This window comes from Entelurus aequoreus, linkage group LG11 (assembly GCF_033978785.1).
Source record: "Entelurus aequoreus isolate RoL-2023_Sb linkage group LG11, RoL_Eaeq_v1.1, whole genome shotgun sequence".
NCBI classification, from domain to species: Eukaryota; Metazoa; Chordata; class Actinopteri; order Syngnathiformes; family Syngnathidae; genus Entelurus; species Entelurus aequoreus.
The window spans coordinates 51,583,180-51,601,352 of record NC_084741.1 but is presented as its reverse complement, the minus strand read 5'-3'; the positions used below and the strand labels follow the sequence as shown (position 1 = coordinate 51,601,352).

Here is an 18,173-nt window from a genome sequence, read left to right as displayed (position 1 = left end):
TCAGCTGCATTCGGGCGGTAGGCGGGGTACACCCTGGACAAGTCGCCACCTCATCGCAGGGCCAACACAGATAGACAGACAACATTCACACTCACGTTCACACAGTAGGGACAATGTAGTGTTGCCAATCAACCTATCCCCAGGTGCATGTCTTTGGAGGTGGGAGGAAGCCGGACTACCCGAAGGGAACCCACGCAGTCACGGGGAGAAAATGCAAACTCCACAAACACAGAAAGATCCCGATCCTAGGATCGAACCCAGGACCTTCATATTGTGAGGCAAACACACTAAACCCTGTACCACTGTGCTGCCCACTGACTATTTCATTGAATACAAATTTGTGAGCAAAATGTGTGAGTTTAAAAATTCAGTTTGTTAAAATACAGCGTTCTAATATATACTGTGTAAAATTTCAGAGTAAAAAAAAGTGTATAAAAATTCAATGCAAAAATATTTATTGCTTCAAAACTCAAAGACTCACTTCCAGTAAATTAAGACTAAAGCAATCAATCCTGTTTCAGAACCAGCAAACGTGATGCTTTTGTCTTAAATTACCGGAAGTGTGTCTTGAGTTTTGAAGCAACATTTATTTCTGTACTGATTTTTTTTACACTGAATTTTTCTGCGCTGATTTTTTTCACACAAAATTTTTATACCTTGATTATTTTTCCACACGATTTCTATACACATACGTTTTTTACACTGATTGTTTTACACTGAATTTCTATTTAGAATAATGTGATGTAATTCAAACGCAAAAACGTGTTTACATAAATTCAGTGTCCAAAAAAAGCCTTCGTTATAAAGACACAAATTAACCTCTACAATTGGCTTGTCTAACTTTCACCAAAACCAGTCAAGACAATAAGCAATACATATCAGAATAGAATACCAAAACTGTTTAAAGTAACTTTTGGTTTGTTGAATGATTCTACATGCACGCAGAAGGTAAAACAAAAAAAAGTTTAGTTTTACCTGTGCAATCCTGCACTTGAGCTCAGCCCTCTCCACCTCCCAGCCACATCTGTCTCTGGTGTACTGCAACTGGAGCTCACTCCTCTTCTCTTCCTCCCGCTTCACCTCCACCTGCACTTCATCCAAAACGGTCTTTAAGTCCAGCAAAATTCGACGGTTCTCCCCACCCTGCACACAACAAAAAGTGCATTAGATATACAAATGGGACTCCATTCACCGTCCCACGGAGGAATCTAGCACACACTAAAAAAGCTGCAATGCTGAGTATAGCTGATGCTCATTTAAAATGCCATTATATTGTAGTTACTTGTATGTCAGCCACTTCTCTCAGCAGCAACTCCTTCTCCCGAATCCATTCCGCTTTGTCCTGCACATGCTTCTTTTTTAGATCCTCAAGTTTCTTTTTTAGCTTTGTATGTTGTTGCTGCGGAGCATCGGGGCCAGAAGACATTTGTCCCTTGAGGACTTCCAGCGTTATCCCCGTAGCACCCTCACCTCCCCCAGACGAGGCGCTGCAATGCGGCTCATAGATGTGGCTGAAGACGGTGGGCGGAGAGGAGACCCTCCTCTGCGGGCTGTGCCGCTTGCCTCTGCCTCGTTCTGTCTTCTCCATTCGGGTGCCAGGCACAAACTCCCATCCTTGAACCGGGACGTTGCCCCCACCTGCACCGCCCCCAGCGTGCAGCCCCGTTCCGTTAAGAAGCGCGTTCCACATTGCTCAATAAAACAGACTATATTCAATCAGCTTACCAAGCGAAACTAACCAACTCATATTTACAACGAATCTAAGTCCTTGAACGCAGCAATATAAAAAATGGTCCAAATTGTCCAATCCCGAGGGCCAAGCATCAGCTCTCATGCGATATTCCATCATAAAATAATCAAGATTAATCCTGTTACCACTTCCGGCTAAAAACGTGCGATTTTCTCTCCACTTTGCAAGCAATGTCACTCTGAACGGACGTGCGATGACAGACGCCCAGTAACCACTACACCACTCGAACAGGAGAAGGTGCCAAAAATATCACGGAGTCCACTCCTGTAAGTATGCGAGAGTATTTTTACCAGCGTAACTATGACATTACTTTCCAAACGCCAGATAGCAGAACAAAAGTAGTAACGTGTCACTCATGAATGACATTAGAGTGAAAAGTCTTTGAAGTGGACGGTAGGAGGTGGTTCTTTGAAGTTAACGAGACGGTTTTTCTAAGGCCACGCGTGATTGGTCAACATTTGTGCCGTATTTTGCGTCACGCCACCGAGCAGAAGAGGGTTTTTTGATTGATTGATTGAGACTTTTATTAGTAGGTTGCACAGTGAAGTACATATTCCGTACAATTGACCACTAAATGGTAACACCCGAATAAGTTTTTCAACTTGTTTAAGTCGGGGTCCACTTAAATTGATTCATGATACAGATATATACTATCATATATACCAGACCTGGGCATTCTGCGGCCCGCGGGCCGCATCCGGCCCTTTGTGCGTCCCTGTCCGGCCCGCGTGAGACCAATTATAAATTACAAAATAAATTTAAAAAAGTATCTATGTCGAGTGTGCAATACAACGGTGCTGCTTTTGTTTTGAAAATCGTTATTTGTATTACTTCCGTGTGGACGTATGCGTGATTGTGAGTGAATGTGAACTGCAATTACAAAATAAAGTTGAAAAAACATCTATGTCCTGCGCGCAATACAACTGTGCTGCTTTTATTTTGAAAAGTATTATTTATGGGCGTGTGTCTGTGTGTAACCTGCGAGTGAAGGTGCACATGCAGCGACAAGTGATGCACGGTTTACACCCGAGACGCCAAAAAGAGAAAAGTTGATGAGGAATGGCGTGTTTTCAAAAACACATGAACTGCAAAGCAATGTCCCCTCACCTAAGGTGCGTGCCTGCGCAATTGCGCACTGCTCAAGCGTCCGCTGCGCGCAGCAAGTATATATGCCGCGCACCAAATCAAATCCCATCTGAATTATAAACAAAATAAACATATTTATTCTATGTAATTTTGCAATGCAACTTTGAGTGACAGTGACAACAAGCGGCCCTAATGGTGTTCGTCAACACCATTTACAACACCGTTCAATTGAACACCGTTCAATTATTGTAACGTCTAACGAGATGCTTCGAGGACAGGAATTATATCGATCACTTTATTGAACAAAACTGTTTATATTCGGACATAACCACACCAAAAACATGAGTAAAACAATTCTATCTCGAAAAACTAGTCATTTTCTGCCGTACAAACCAGGCCAAAACCAACTTGTCATCTGTCACCAACACGCATAGCACTAAACCACTGGTGCGTTTAAGGCCACACAAAAAGTCGGACAACTCAAACACCACACAAAGTTACACTATGACTCCTCAGTCATACGTGTGCTTATTTTACTGTCATTTATTATTAATGTTAATTTATATATATTAGTCATGGAATGCTGTTACACACACTATGTTGAAGTATTACTATTATTATTATTATTATTATTATTATTTATCTTACGGTATATATCAAAAATAATATTGAGCAAAATTTAATTGAAATATTGTCGATGTGGTCCTCCAGCAGTGCTCGGGTAGCTCATGCGGCCCCCGGTAAAAATTAATTGCCCACCCCTGATATATACTATCATCATAATACAGTCATCACACAAGATAATCACATTGAATTATTTACATTATTTACAATCAGGGGTGTGGAGGGGGGGTAGGATATGGACAGCAAGTAGTGGACATAGAGAGAGAGAGAGAGAGAGAGAGAGAGAGAGAGAGAGAGAGAAAGAGAGAGAGAGAGAGAGAGAGAGAGTGAGAGAGAGAGAGAGAGAGAGAGAGAGAGAGAGAGAGAGAGAGAGAGAGAGAGAGAGAGAGAGATCAGAAGGCATAAGAAAAAGTATCTGCATTTGATTGTTTACATTTGATTATTAGCAATCCGGGGAGGGTATTAGTTTAGGGTTGTAGCTGCCTGGAGGTGAACTTTTATTGCGGTTTTGAAGGAGGATAGAGATGCCCTTTCTTTTATACCTGTTGGGAGCGTATTCCACATTGATGTGGCATAGAAAGAGACGAAGGAGGTAGGCGAAGTCACGATCGGACCGCGCATACACCTAAATACTTCACTTCCTACATTCATATTTACGGAGTCATTTGTCTCTGCTGTAAATATAACGAATGACAAACCAGAACACACGATCGGACCGCGCATGGACCTGAATACGTCACTTCCTACACTCACTTTTAGGGAATCAATGTCTGCTGTGATATTTCAATGTTTTAATTGTTGTTTTGTGGGGATGTAACGATTTATCTATATATCGATTAAGCCAGTGTTTTTCAACCTTTTTTGAGCCAAGGCACATTTTTTTGCATTGAAAAAATCCGGAGGCACACCACCAGCAGAAATCATTAAAAAACGAACTCAGTTGACAGTAAAAAGTCGTTGTTGGATATGACTTTAAACCAAAACCAACCATGCATCACTATAGCTATTGTCTCAGAGTAGGTGTACTGTCAAGGCCTGTCATATCACGACGTGACTTATTTTGAGTTTTTTGCTGTTTTCCTGTGTGTAGTGTTTTAGTTCTTGTCTTGCGCTCCTATTTTGGTGGCTTTTTCTCTTTTTTTGGTATTTTCCTGTAGCAGTTTCCTTTGAGCGATATTTCCCGCATCTAATTTGTTTTAGCAATCAATAATATTTCAGTTGTTTTTATCCTTCTTTGTGGGGACATTGTTGATTGTCATGTCATGTTCGGATGTACATTGTGGACGCTGTCTTTGCTCCACAGTAAGTCTTTGCTGTCATCCAGCATTCTGTATTTTTTACTTTGTAGCCAGTTCAGTCTTAGTTTCGTTTTACATAGCCTTCCCTAAGCTCCAATGCCTTTTCTTAGGGGCACTCACCTTTTGTTTATTTTTGGTTTAAGCATTAGACACCTTTTTACCTGCACGCTGCCTCCCGCTGTTTCCGACATCTACAAATACTACTGATATGGAAGAGTATTACACGGTTACTATGCCGAGCTCTAGACAGCACCGACACTCAACAACATATCATTTGCAGACTATAATTACTGGTTGACAAAAAATATTTTTAACCCAAATAGGTGAAATTAGATAATCTCCCACGGCACACCAGACTGTATCCCTAGTGTGCCGCGGCACAGTGGTTGAAAAACACTGGATTAAGCGATTTATATTCCTAAATTTAAAGTATATCGATCTGCGCTCGACAAGTTGGCCTTCCGGAAGATAGGCATCGATCAAAAATCTATTTGAAAGGCAATATATAGATTTTTTTTATATACTACAAAAAAGAAGAGACTCTATAAAATACTTCATATGTTATATTATACAGGCAATTTAAATGTCTACTTTTTGTTAGGCTGCAGATATAGATTTAAGTTAAGTGCCTAGTTTAAAAAAATCAACATTTAAAAAAGAAACTACTCGGTGGGAGTCATTGGCGACCCGTGCATGTGCAATATGTTCGTGTGCAATGACAGAAGTGTAAAAGTGGTTGAAATTGTGGCGATAATACTCCATTTAGTTTTTAAATCTACGCCATGTTCATTTATTATATCCTTTTTCTAGTTTAAGCTATCATTTTTATACAAAACAATAAAACATTCAAATATCACAGCACGTGACGTTGTAGAAGCTACGTCGCAATAAATTGTTAAAAAGAAGTGACATAGTCTTCGCCAATGCGTAGACCAAGCAGGTCTTTCGGTACCAAACGGGCAGCGACAATGGAAGCGCTTAAAAACTACAACATGGCTGACAGGGTGTAGAGCAATCTAAGCAATCTAAGAAGGCTTGGACAGACACTTGGACAGATCATACTACACTATCGGTACCGGAAGTCACGATCGGACCGTGCATGCACCTCTAACTACGTCACTTCCTACACTCACTTTTATGGAGTCAATGTCTCTGCTGTCATATTTAAATATTTTAATTGTTGTTTTGTAGGGTTGTAACGATTGATCTATATGTCGATATACATTCCTAAACTTAAAGTATATCCATCTGCGCTCGACAAGTTGGCCTTCCGGAAGATAGGCATCGATCAAGCATCGATTTGAAAGGCAATATATAGATTTTTTTTCTATACTACAAAAAAGAAGAGACTTTATAAAATACTTTCTATGTAGTTTAGCACTTTTAATGAGAAGGTTGTCAACATTAAGTCTGTGTGCTTGTCTGTGGCGTCATCAAAACAAAAATGGCGGACGGTCGAGAAAGATCATACCAAATGCAAACGCCACTAGACAATATCATTTATTACAACACAAAAACTTTCAGCTACAGCACGATTTTAAAGGCCACGACAAATAAAAACGACAAAACGCAATAATGTAAAGCCACAACTTAACTTTAAAGGGGAACTGCACTTTTTTGGGAAATTTGTTTATCGTCCACAATCATTATGAGAGACAAGAACACACGTTTTTTTTTTTTTTTTTTTTTTAGATGATAAGAAACGCTTGAAAGATGCCTTCAAAACCGATAGAACAACTTCAAAACCCTACAGCAATGTTTTATATACACAGTGCAAGTCTACATATAATGTAGTAACAGACACCTTCATAACAACATGTAATATGTTCAATATTTACCGTATTTTGATCATTTTGATAATTTCCGGGACTGATTTCTTCCGCGCATTGATTTCTGTTTCAATAGCAATGCATGTCTGACTTCTGGCATCAGCTGTGTGTTCCTAATTCGGGACTCAAACAGGAGTGTGTTTTCTAATCATGGCAGACTTGGTAACAGACAATAAAGACAACTATTTTTGGACAAATGAGGATACACAACCTTATGCTTTTGAAGCTGAATATGCTGCTGCTTATAAAAGCGAGCACAAAGGGAGAGTGAGATGAAAGCGATTTTGACGCTATAAATATGGAACTTTGAGCCAAGCTATTTTGACATAAATGGATTGCTTACCCAAAATCAACAAGAAACGTCCCCGGCCAGCTGAACCAGACTAACAACTGTCCATTGACTGAGTCACTTTAATATCGATCATGATACACGCAGCACGCCATGCGTGTTAGTACAACTACAGTACATACACTGTCTGGTTGGCTGTGTACAAACAAAACATGAAATGTGGGCTAGTACTTTACAGATACTGTCATCTGATTGTTCATGTTTTTCAATTAGTTCAAATTGGTGTTATATCGCATTGTGTTGTGCATTACAAACTCAAACGTGTTTCGTGTTGTCATAGAAGCTAGCTTATCTCTTGCCGTAGTTGGCTTTTACGGCTAATACCGTATCATGGTGATGTGCTAGTACGCTAGAAAAAGAGTTAGTCAGTGTTCGCTCTTACAATAACAATGTCGCTATAGTTTGGTTATTATACAGGTTGCAGAACGTAAATGAAGTATTGTTGATAGTTTTTTAATGCATTGTTAAAGTGATTTAGAGGTAGAATTGATTGCTCCTATTAGCTGCATTGCTCGCCACCTAGAACGAGCGGATTTTTATATGTTAGGAAGCGGGTAAAAAAAAACATTTGTCTTCTTGTCTCTCATAATGACTGTGAACAATAGGCAAAATTCCAAAAAAAGTGCAGTTCCCCTTTAAACCACAAAATATGCAACGGACACAACGAAAGTGACAGCAGAGCAGGTTCAACGACGGACCTTCTTGGGACAAAGCAATGTAGTAAACACTCACAGTATATTAGTATTATTGAAAACCTCAAAAAGTTATTTATAACTGAAAAAATGGTCACACTTCACTTATGTTTCCAACTTTGTTCATTACACCCTTGGACATCGGGTCCATGTGTCGCAGAAACAAGTTAAGTTAAAGTACCAATGATTGTCACACACACACTAAGTGTGGTGAAATTTGTCCTCTGCATTTGACCCATCCCCTTGATCACCCCCTGGGAGGTGAGGGGAGCAGTGAGCAGCAGCTGTGCCGCGCCCGGGAATCATTTTTGGTGATTTAACCCCCAATTCCAACCCTTGATGCTGAGTGCCAAGCAGGGAGGTAATGGGTCCCATTTGTATAGTCTTTGGTATGACTCGGCCGGGGTTTGAACTCTCAACCTACCGGACAAGTCTGCTGTCACTTTCGTTATGTCTTTAAGATGTTGTCATTAAAATGCTTTTGTAATCTAAATTTCAATAACAATGTCATATAAAAGAGTACATACAAAAAAAATATTATTTAAGAATACTGTATTTATTTCGTACGGATCCTTACAGAAACCCGTACGATGTGTTCAGTAGCCCTAAATGGCAAATAAATTGACCTTTTTATACTACTTTAGTTACATCTAATACATCAATTTTACAATACTGGCAATTTAAATATCTACTTTTTGTTAGGGTGCAAATACAAATTTAAGTGCCTAGTTAAAAAAAAAAAAATCAACTTAAAAAAAATCAACTACTCGGTGGGAGTCATTGGCGACCTGTGCATGTGCAATATGTTTGTGTGCAATGACAAAAGAGTAAAAGTGGTTGAAATTGAGGCGATAATACTCCATTTTGTTTTTAAATCAATCCCTTGTTCATTTATTATATCCTTGTTCTAGTTTAAGCAATATTTTTTGTACCAAACAATAAAACGAGACTGTGTCCGTACGGTAGTTACCATGGTTTTAAATAATAATTTAATAAACTGACTGGAATACTGTTTTTTTACTTTCACACATTTTAGCAATAAATATAGTTGCGTAATGTTTTCTAGGAACTTTATTGTCATATCATGACACACATGGGATGGCACGGAATTTGGTACCCCAGGTCCCAAATTTAGCCCAATGAGTACCACAATAACGACAGTATGTACATAATAATTTAAATATAATAGGATATAAATAAAATAGGTTATTAATAGCATAGTTTATTGAAGTTGCGTCACTGCACTGTAAATAGTTGGAAATGTACACATTACACACACAACCAGAATGGACCAGTTTGTCTAATTGAAATGGGTGATAGTTTTTGGATTTTATCATTTGTTTTGCCCCTCCCGAAAATCTCCCGGGCAACATTTCTCCTCAATTTCTCCCGATTTCCACCCGGACAATAATATTGGGGGCGTGCCTTTAAGGCACTGCCTTTAGTGTCCGCTTTTCCTCCATACAAAACGCGTGCCAGTCCAATCAGATAATATATGCGGCTTTTACACACACACACACACACATACAAGGTAATGCAAGGCATACTTGATCAACAGCCATACGGGTCACACTGAGGGTAGCCGTATAAACAACTTTAACACTGTTACAAATATGCGCCACACTGTGAACCCACACCAAACAAGAATGACAAACACATTTCGGGAGAACATCCGCACTGTAACACAACATAAATACAACAGAACAAAGTCCCAGAATCCCTTGCAGCCCTAACTCTTCCGGGACGCTACAATATATACCCCCGCTACCACCAAACCCCACCCACCCCCTACCCCTCCCACCGTCAACCCCCCCCCCCCCCCTTTCCCGAATTCGGAGGTCTCAAGGTTGGCAAGTATGGTAATGAGCGCCACCACCCCTTTTTTGTATGTAGAAACAATGCAGGTAAAGGGGATTCGATCTATTCCACCTATAAAAAGCTCTAAAAACATATTCAAAAACCTCCATCAATGTTTTATATACAGTACATGCTGTAAGTATATATGAAATGTAGTCACAGGCACGTTCATGAGAACATGTCATATTTACGTATTTTTGTCATTTTAATCATTATGGTGGCACATTGATTTCATAGAGCATATCACAACGTTAGCTATTTCCTTCAAATATAACAAATATTACTAATCATGGTAGGCTTCATGAGAGTCACTTTGGGAGAAATTATGATACAGAACCTTATATTTTTTAAACTGAATATAAGGAGGATGAGATAAGGATAGGGACGGCGTGGCGAAGTTGGTAGAGAGGCTGTGCCAGCAATCGGAGTGTTGCTGGTTACTGGGGTTCAATTCCCACCTTCTACCTTCTTAGTCACGTCCGTTGTGTCCTTGGGCAAGACACTTCACCCTTTGCGTGAATGTGTGTGTGAATGGGTAAATGTGGAAATACTGTCCAAGCGCTTTGAGTACCTTGAAGGTAGAAAAGCGCTATACAAGTATAACCCATTTATAATTTATTTATAAGACACCGGCTGGCAAGCAGATCGGGCTATATATATATTTTTCTCTCTTGGCACTTGGTGAGGGCAGTCGCATACTCTCCCTCTCTGTTTCTGCCCGCTTGTCTCTATGTCTTGTCTGGTCTATACTTTTAAGAGCCTCTTTTTGCGCTGTCCTCTCAAATCGAAACATCTAAACATGTAATTGATATCCTGGACTCTCGACTCAATTGACAAAATCTTCTCGACGAGGAAAAGAGGTTCGGGCGAGCCCGGCTGCCCTGATTAAATGATCACTGCAGGGTATGTGAGAGACTCGTGGGAGAGATGGAGAATCACGTGCCTCTCAGTGCATTCCGTCAAGGACGTTGAAGACATCTATCTATTTGGAACTGTGATCGCAGGGCATCTGCTGATTGGGCTGGGCATTGTTTAGGCGTATCATCAAATTTGAAAGACAATGGCAGCCGTTCAAGAAGCCCAAAGGCTGACTGTCGCTTTGGAAGGCATGGGTCGGGCTGTGGGAACACAGGCTGAGGAAATTTCCAAACTGAAAGGCTTATTAAAATGCAAAAAATTATCAACTTGTGAGACAAGCCATTGAAATGTCTGCTTGCTTGGAAAACAACAATCCTTATCTACGATTCGACCCCCTCAAATGGTGTTCTGAAAACATCCCTAAAGGACATCACAGTGATAGCCGCTGTGACATCCCTCCCTCCTCCAATAACACTTGGGAGTTGGAATTTGCTCTTAACGCCTACAGAGAGAGACTGCAGGCCTATAGACACAACAACACTACACCTTGAACAATCGGCATATGCACACACACTCACACACACACACACACACACACACACACACACACACACACACACACACACACACACACACACACACACACACACACACACACACACACACACACCCCAGGCCTTTGCCTCACCCCACGTGATATGGTGGTACACGAAGCAGCGCCCTAGTGGCTGGTAGATTCGGGCCGGATGCCCGCCCCCTTAGCCCTCGTTGCAAGTCTCTAGTTGTATGTTGTGATATGTATACATGCTTTTCTATCAAGTTTTTTTCTCACTGGGCCCCCTCAATAGTAGCCCAGTCTGAGATCAACTTTATTTTACTCATCCTCCCCCCCAGCGTCTAGTGAGTGGTGACCCATCAGCAGTCCTGTTCTGTAATCCTGTACAATGCTTGTCTAATCTTGTACGGATTTGTGCTGAAAGCAAAATGTTGTTGTACTTGTGCAATGACAATAAAGATCATTCCATTCTATCGTGAAATACTAATCATGTAGCAGTAGTGCTAAGTGCTAAACAAGAAATACGAACATAATAAAACAATAAAAGTACTATGTCTGCTCTCACTGGGATGCAGACTGGTGGGATTTTTATATCTTTCAGCACAAGACTTGTGTTCCCCATTTAGATGATATCATCTTTTTGTTCCTCGGCCATGTTTACACTTGATCAAACAAACTGTACTAGCAGAGCAATTGGACTCTGGTACATTTTAACAGGACCGAAAATGACAATTTTGAATGCTGTTCTAAATTGCACATTGCCACATTTACACCGAAAATGTTGAGTACTGTATACACACACACACACACACACACACACACACACACACACACACACACACACACACACACACACACACACACACACACACACACACACACACACACACACACACACACACACACACACACACACACTCACACACTTAACTGTGCCCACCATTAAAATGAGTTAGACACGCCTGCCTTAAGCAATCAAAGTATTACTTATTATTTTGGCACAATCGGCTAAGGCTATAAGTGACAAAATTTATAAAAAACATATGGTACACAAACACGTGACAATAATCTGTAATTTGTTCCTTTGCTTTTACGTGCCATGTTTCCAAGATCAGAAATGTGTCCAAATAGACCCTTACCTCTAAGTCCAATGCAGTCTTGATTATTTCATGTATTTCAAGGAGACTACTAAAGTCAAGCAGAGAAGTACAGTATTGAATGTTGTATTTCTGTCATAAATAACTGGAGAGGGACTTCCCACAGCTGGAATCGTGTCATTAAGTAAAAAAAAATCTCTCTTTCTCTCTCTCCGTCCCTCCCCCTCTCTGTCCCTTTCTGAGCAACTAACACATTATTTTTCCATTTTCTTTAAGAAAATTATGTTTTCAATGTGTATGTGTACAATTGATTGTATAGTTTTTGCCTAAATAAGAAACAAAACCAATGAGTGTCGAGTAGTATAGAGTGAATTCTAAAGATCAAATGTCTCATTCTTGCTCCACGTCTCCACATTTTCTCACATATTCTTGGCAGTGTGAAGTTGGAAAAGTGAGTTTTAATATTTCAACATGATTAAATATGCAGTAAAGTGCAGTAGTGTGTCTGGAGGACTGAAGACACTTTTGTTCTATAATTTCTTGTTTTTAACCGAGTAGTCAAACATTGATTTAGTTGTGTATTTGCCTCCTGTGACTATAAATGTCAGAACTTAAACAACTCAGATGTTGAAGGTCTAAATTATCTCCTTTTCTCTCCACAATTGGCTACCTGTAGATGGGAAAACAGCTCCACCCAAGCCTGTTCTCACTTCTGACTCCTGCATCCACAAGTACAACTCAGGTACCTTTTTAAAGCTGACATCATGTCATGCAAGGCCGGCCCTCACTTTACGCAGATCACATGCTGTGCTATACGTGGGGGTCCCTGTTTTACGTGAATTAGCACATGTAATGGATGGATGGAAAATATCAATATTAAATGAAGGATAATGAGGATTTTGCACTGCTCTACAAAATATAAATAATGGAATTGATCAAGTGACCTCTCAACGAAATTGACAAGATCTTCTCGACGAAAAGCTTGGGTTAGGGGGAACCTGCCTGTCCTGACGTAACGTTTGACTATTGGGAGAAGTGAAGGGTCGTGTGCCTGTCAATTCTTTCAGTCAAGGACGTTGAAGACATTTACCTATTCAGAATCATGATAACAGGACATCTGCTGATTAGAGTAAGCGTTGCCTTGGTGTAGCCACATATTCGGAAGATGCTGTCAGCCATTCAAGGTACCCCAAAGCTGCCACAAATGAATGAAAGATGGGCAGAGCTGTGGGCACTCAGACTTTGGTGGTTTCTGAACTAAATCGCAAACTGGATAAAACCCTGGACAAGCTGTCTGCTTTACAAGGCAAAGTTATGATCAAATTGAGAACCAAAAAAATGAATCGTTTAAACAAACATTCTAATTTGGATTATGTTTCTCGCTGGAACTGCTTGCCAAGGTCATTGCTATGAGACTCACCCAGAGGACAGCGCAAAGAAGAAGCTCTAAATTTCTTCCTCATCTTTCATGGACATACAACTGTTGTTTGTTGACTTTTGTTGTTATGCGATTCTTCAGGTTTAGGTACACACACGTGCATCCACAGAAAATACATGCCACACACCACGTACCCCACCCTCCACATGTCAAGCCTTCGCCCCTTCACCCTGGACAACAAAGCAGCGCCCCTGGCGGCTGCAGCTTCGGACTGGATGCCCTCACCCTCTTCCCCGTTGCAAGTCTCGAGTTTTGGGTTTCGTAGTATGTGGTGATGTGGGATGTTTTTTTTCTGGTCTCAAACTGAGCGCCCCCCACATAGGAGCTTACTTTGGGAGTTTCTCTTTTGTCCTCCTCCTACTCCCCCCACTTTTTTACTTTTCTACAGGTAGTAGCCCATCAGTCTTTCTGTTCTGTCCACCCCTTTACTGTATATCTTTTCTTGGACGGGTTCTACTGACACCAAATTGCGTTGTACTTTTTAAGTGCAATGACAATAAAGTTCCATTCCATTTCATAGGGCAATTAATAGGACATTTTACCTCAAACTTGTTCCCTAGCCTCTTTCTGTCTCGTCACTGTCAAGTATATGATGGCAAATTTCTCGAATATTTACACTCACCCTTGTGGCCTGTAGCGTTAGAGCTGGGTTTGTAAAATGTAAATATTCTGCTTCGAACCCCAATTTAGCCCCGATGTCATAACATGGACACACTTTGTCTCATTCTGCACTATTACATCTGTATGTTCTCGTCTGTATAAATATGTTCCCAAAATGTGGAGAGTCAACAGTCCAACGAACCAGGATTCACAGATTGACACTAGCAACATGCCAGAAGCCCCATGGTGTCAGCTTGTTCTCCAGTGCGACTCTTAAGGCATCAGGGAGTGTGGTTTAAAACACATACTACTTCATAGCCACACACCAGCTAGCATCCGTAACCGCATGTTCCAATCAGACTCAACAGTAAATTTCCAAATAGCCTTGAGCGGTTTTCCCAACCTGTACTGCACCATGGCTCATACACTACATTAAAAAATGAAAAACATCACGGCATACAGTATATGTACATCCTGCCATCTAGTGGGAGAACATTTAATTATTCGCTCTGTAACTATACACCGTTGGCATAGATTAATAAGAAAAATACATCTGTAGTAAATAGATAGATAATCATTTTTGGACAATTCAGGTGAGATAGAATAATTTACTGTGGCACATCAGATCACAGGCCTGCATAATTTGTCTAAGTTGTTATCTTATGTTTAAAAGTTAATGAAAATTCAGAAAATACTCACCTGACGTTTTACTTTCTCCCGAAGGTAGTTGTACTCCAGCGTAAAGTGAAAGCATCTGAATTGATGAGGGGACTGTGTCGTACTTGATAAATGATCATGTTTTGTACCTTGAGTGACCTTGTGTAATATGTTCAACATAATAATAAAATGACTGAATAAATGGGGGGGGAAAAAGATGCACAACGTATACATTTTGAGCCCTACAGAACAAAGAAAAGGGTGAAAAGAAACACAAGTTTAAAAATGGTGGCATAGGAGAGTGAGGAGAACAGAACAAGAATGAGGATCAGCAAAATAATGGGCTGAAACATCTTGATGAGTGAAATAAAATGGGTAGGAGGAGCAAATTGACAAGTAGTTAGCATAAGACAGACAACAAAAATTATGAACAACACTGTGCTAAAGTCATAGGCCACCTCTAGGTTTCCTGTTTCAATGACATTTTTTTAAATAAACTATTTTGACTCCATTTAATTTACGCTATAGGTCAATGTTTCCCAATTAGTGGGTCGGGAGCAGCAGGAGAGATTTTTATTATTTGTGTCTACGCTCTAGTACTCCTGTTAGAACGATATACAAGCCTGTAGCTTGGTGGCCTCAGCACTTAATCTAATCAACAGGCTCCCTGTTACACCCAGTTGAAGTAGTAAGTGTGTAGGAACACATGTGCACAGAGCTACTGAAGGCAAAGAGATTAAGAAGTTTGTAACAGAAATAAAAAGAAAAAACAATTATGTCCCTTAGGCATTCATGACAAACAAATAATTGAAAAGGGCTGCTGTAGATAAATTAAATAAAGTGCTACTTGTGTGAGGTGGGCTTCACACTAAAATGTATACGTACTAGGGCTGTCAAATGATTACAATATTTAATCGCGATTAATCTCATTGTTCATAGTTAACTCCAAATTAATTGCGATTAATCCCAAATAGGTCTAATTTTTAATCATTAACAAGTGTACCCTCGACAGATAATATTCAGGGGGGATGGCTTCATATTGCTGCATGAAAAATGTTTTAACCTTCTCTATTAATTAATGAAATGTAATATTGAGCCTGCTAAACATTCTGTAATTGAGGACTCGACTAGAACATGTCATGAAATAATTTACACAATATTTCAGCCAGCCAGAAAAATCCACCCGCCCCCATATTCCTAAACTGATGTACTAGCATTTCATTAGGTGCTAATATCACAGAATAACATGACAAAACATCTCTGTCAAAGCATGATCGTAATGTAAGACATTTTTACTTTGTTAATGTCAGGGTTTCCGCTAAATTGGCAAAATACCTATGGCGGTGGGGGCGTGGTTAGGGGTGTGGTTGATATGACGTCATCACATGATTTGCTATGATGTATATATTCTTTAAAAAAGGATGTGAACATACATTTAAAACAAATCTGTTATCTGTTATTAATAAGTACAGTATTACCATACTGTATATATTTTTCTTATATAACATTGTTTTGTTCTATCTTTAAATTGTTGTTGAGAATTTTTAATTTTTTTTTAGAGACTTCTCCAATCCTTTCAGTCCCTTTTTCTGTGATTAAAACTAACATCTATTTTTGGTGCTCTATTTTTATTCAGAGATTTTAACCGACGGAAAAATGCTTTGTCGATTAGTTAGATTTTTTCCCCTTTGTAAAATTTGTTCTCTACTAATACACTATCCTCTTGAAATTATGTACTGATTGTGTAGTTAACCCAACAGGAAGCCAGGTGTCGCAAAGCGTGAAGGCTGACAGAAGAATAAGAAAGAGCCAAGTAACAATGTCCCATTTAGTCCGCTACAGAGAAGTGTCATGGAGGAAAACTAAAACATGGAGCCAAAAGTACAACGTTAGAAGCTTGTATCTAAAATGAATTCTGTGTTAGTTGTTTGGACATACTTTTGCTACTATAAGAATGACGTTGAACAAAAAGTAAAGCAGTTAAGAGTGGAATAATGGGGCATTTACCGAAATCGGGGTAAAAGGTTCCGTTTAATGTGATTTAGATTTTTGCCATAAACGCTTAGCCCTGCCTTCTTTGTCAAAGTACTGGCACTTCTGACTATGTTTCCATGCACTAAATTAGTCTGATTTTAAAAACAATTCGGCTCTAGTTAAGCATTATACAACCCATGAAAACACCTTAATCTGATCGTGTTTGGCTTTTCAAAAGTCACATGAGATTATGTGATTGAAAACCAGGGGCCGTACTTATCAAGCTTCTTAGAGTGCCATTTTACACTTAAGTCCTGAGAATTTGCGAAATTTAGTCCTACTCTCAAACTTAAGAATAAAAGCTTTTTATCAACGTTCTTAAGTCTAAGAATCACTCCTACTCTCCACGATATTTAAGAGACCTTCAGAGGTGTCTTAAGTGGTTAGGAGTTTCCAGCAGGGGATGGCACTGAGGCGAGAGAGACGTGCGCGAACGTTCAGGGAACGGAACAATGTTTTTTGTTTTTTTGATGACGAGCAGCTGATCAAACGGTATCGTTTAGACAGAGCGGATATTATTTTTGTCACAGATTTAATACTTTTCGATTCCTTGTTGATTTCTGCATGTGTCTGCAGTGGGCTAGTATATATAGAGCCACCCACACCAGTTTCAAATTAGTTGCCTAATTAATGAATTGGAAAGAAAATGTTATGACAGTAGCGTATGTGTGTGGCCGTGAGGTGAGTGACGTCAGTGAGTGTGTGGGCGATAGAAGAGAGGGAGCGGTAGCGTGAGTGCCGGCGGGGACTAGTTTGTTTTGTATTATTTTGTAGTTTATTGTCAAAATATACACTCCCATTGTCCACTTAAATATTTCCAAGATATTTCTTTATTCTTAGACAACGGATTCCCTTCCGTGATTGGTCATTTCTATGGACACAGAAATGACGTCACCTAAAATTCCGTTTACGGCACATAGTAATGTCGTAATTCAGCTCTGAGTGTGACACTTAAGATTCAGTCCTACACTTCGCTGAAAGTGTGAGTAAGACGCTTGATAACTAACTTTTAAGTGCAGCTTTCAGCGAAGAATTTATTTACTCTTAAGTCAACTCATAGCAGACTTCTTAGGAGTAATTCTAAGAAGCTTGATAAGTACGGCCCCAGATCTCTCGAATGGGTGTGGGTGCCATAGGGGACCATTCATCTCGCGCATGCGTCAGTCTCAACGCGGTGCGAGACATAACCCGTAAGTGGATTCCATTCATTCTTTTTTTTTTTTTTTTTTTCCATTCATTCAAGACATACTGTAGGCAACAAGTGGAATGAAAAGGAGACTGTATATTTGATTCACAAATTAAAGAATGAAACATTTTGAATTGCATTGATGGGAGAAAAAAACAGATTTATTTCAAAAGGTAGCTATGAAAATGGAGAATGCCGGCTACGTTTGGAATCCAGAACAAATACAAGTGAGAGGGAAGAGAGTGAACACAAACCTCTTCAC

At 39.8% G+C, this 18,173-nt stretch overlaps 2 protein-coding genes across 4 annotated transcripts in view; both read right to left on the bottom strand.

Moving 5' to 3' along the window:
• LOC133660215 (uncharacterized protein KIAA0408-like) overlaps positions 1 to 14,936 on the bottom strand; it is a 26,082-nt gene extending 11,146 nt beyond the window's left edge. For 2 of the 3 annotated variants that reach the window (XM_062063499.1, XM_062063500.1), the window contains exons 1-2: positions 1,283 to 2,401; positions 976 to 1,143 (exon numbers count right to left, since the gene is read on the bottom strand). In XM_062063499.1, coding sequence (XP_061919483.1) covers positions 976 to 1,143; positions 1,283 to 1,690 — 576 coding nt within the window. In that variant the 5' untranslated portion in view covers positions 1,691 to 2,401. Of the gene's footprint in view, positions 1 to 975; positions 1,144 to 1,282; positions 2,402 to 14,733 lie in introns of those variants that run through there. The other variant, XM_062063501.1, reaches the window with a different exon arrangement.
• LOC133660216 (protein SOGA3-like) overlaps positions 14,898 to 18,173 on the bottom strand; it is a 13,087-nt gene continuing 9,811 nt past the window's right edge. The window contains exon 11 of the mRNA XM_062063503.1: positions 14,898 to 15,044. Within this exon, the coding sequence (XP_061919487.1) occupies positions 14,934 to 15,044 (111 nt within the window). The 3' untranslated portion in view covers positions 14,898 to 14,933. The remainder of the gene's footprint in view (positions 15,045 to 18,173) is intronic.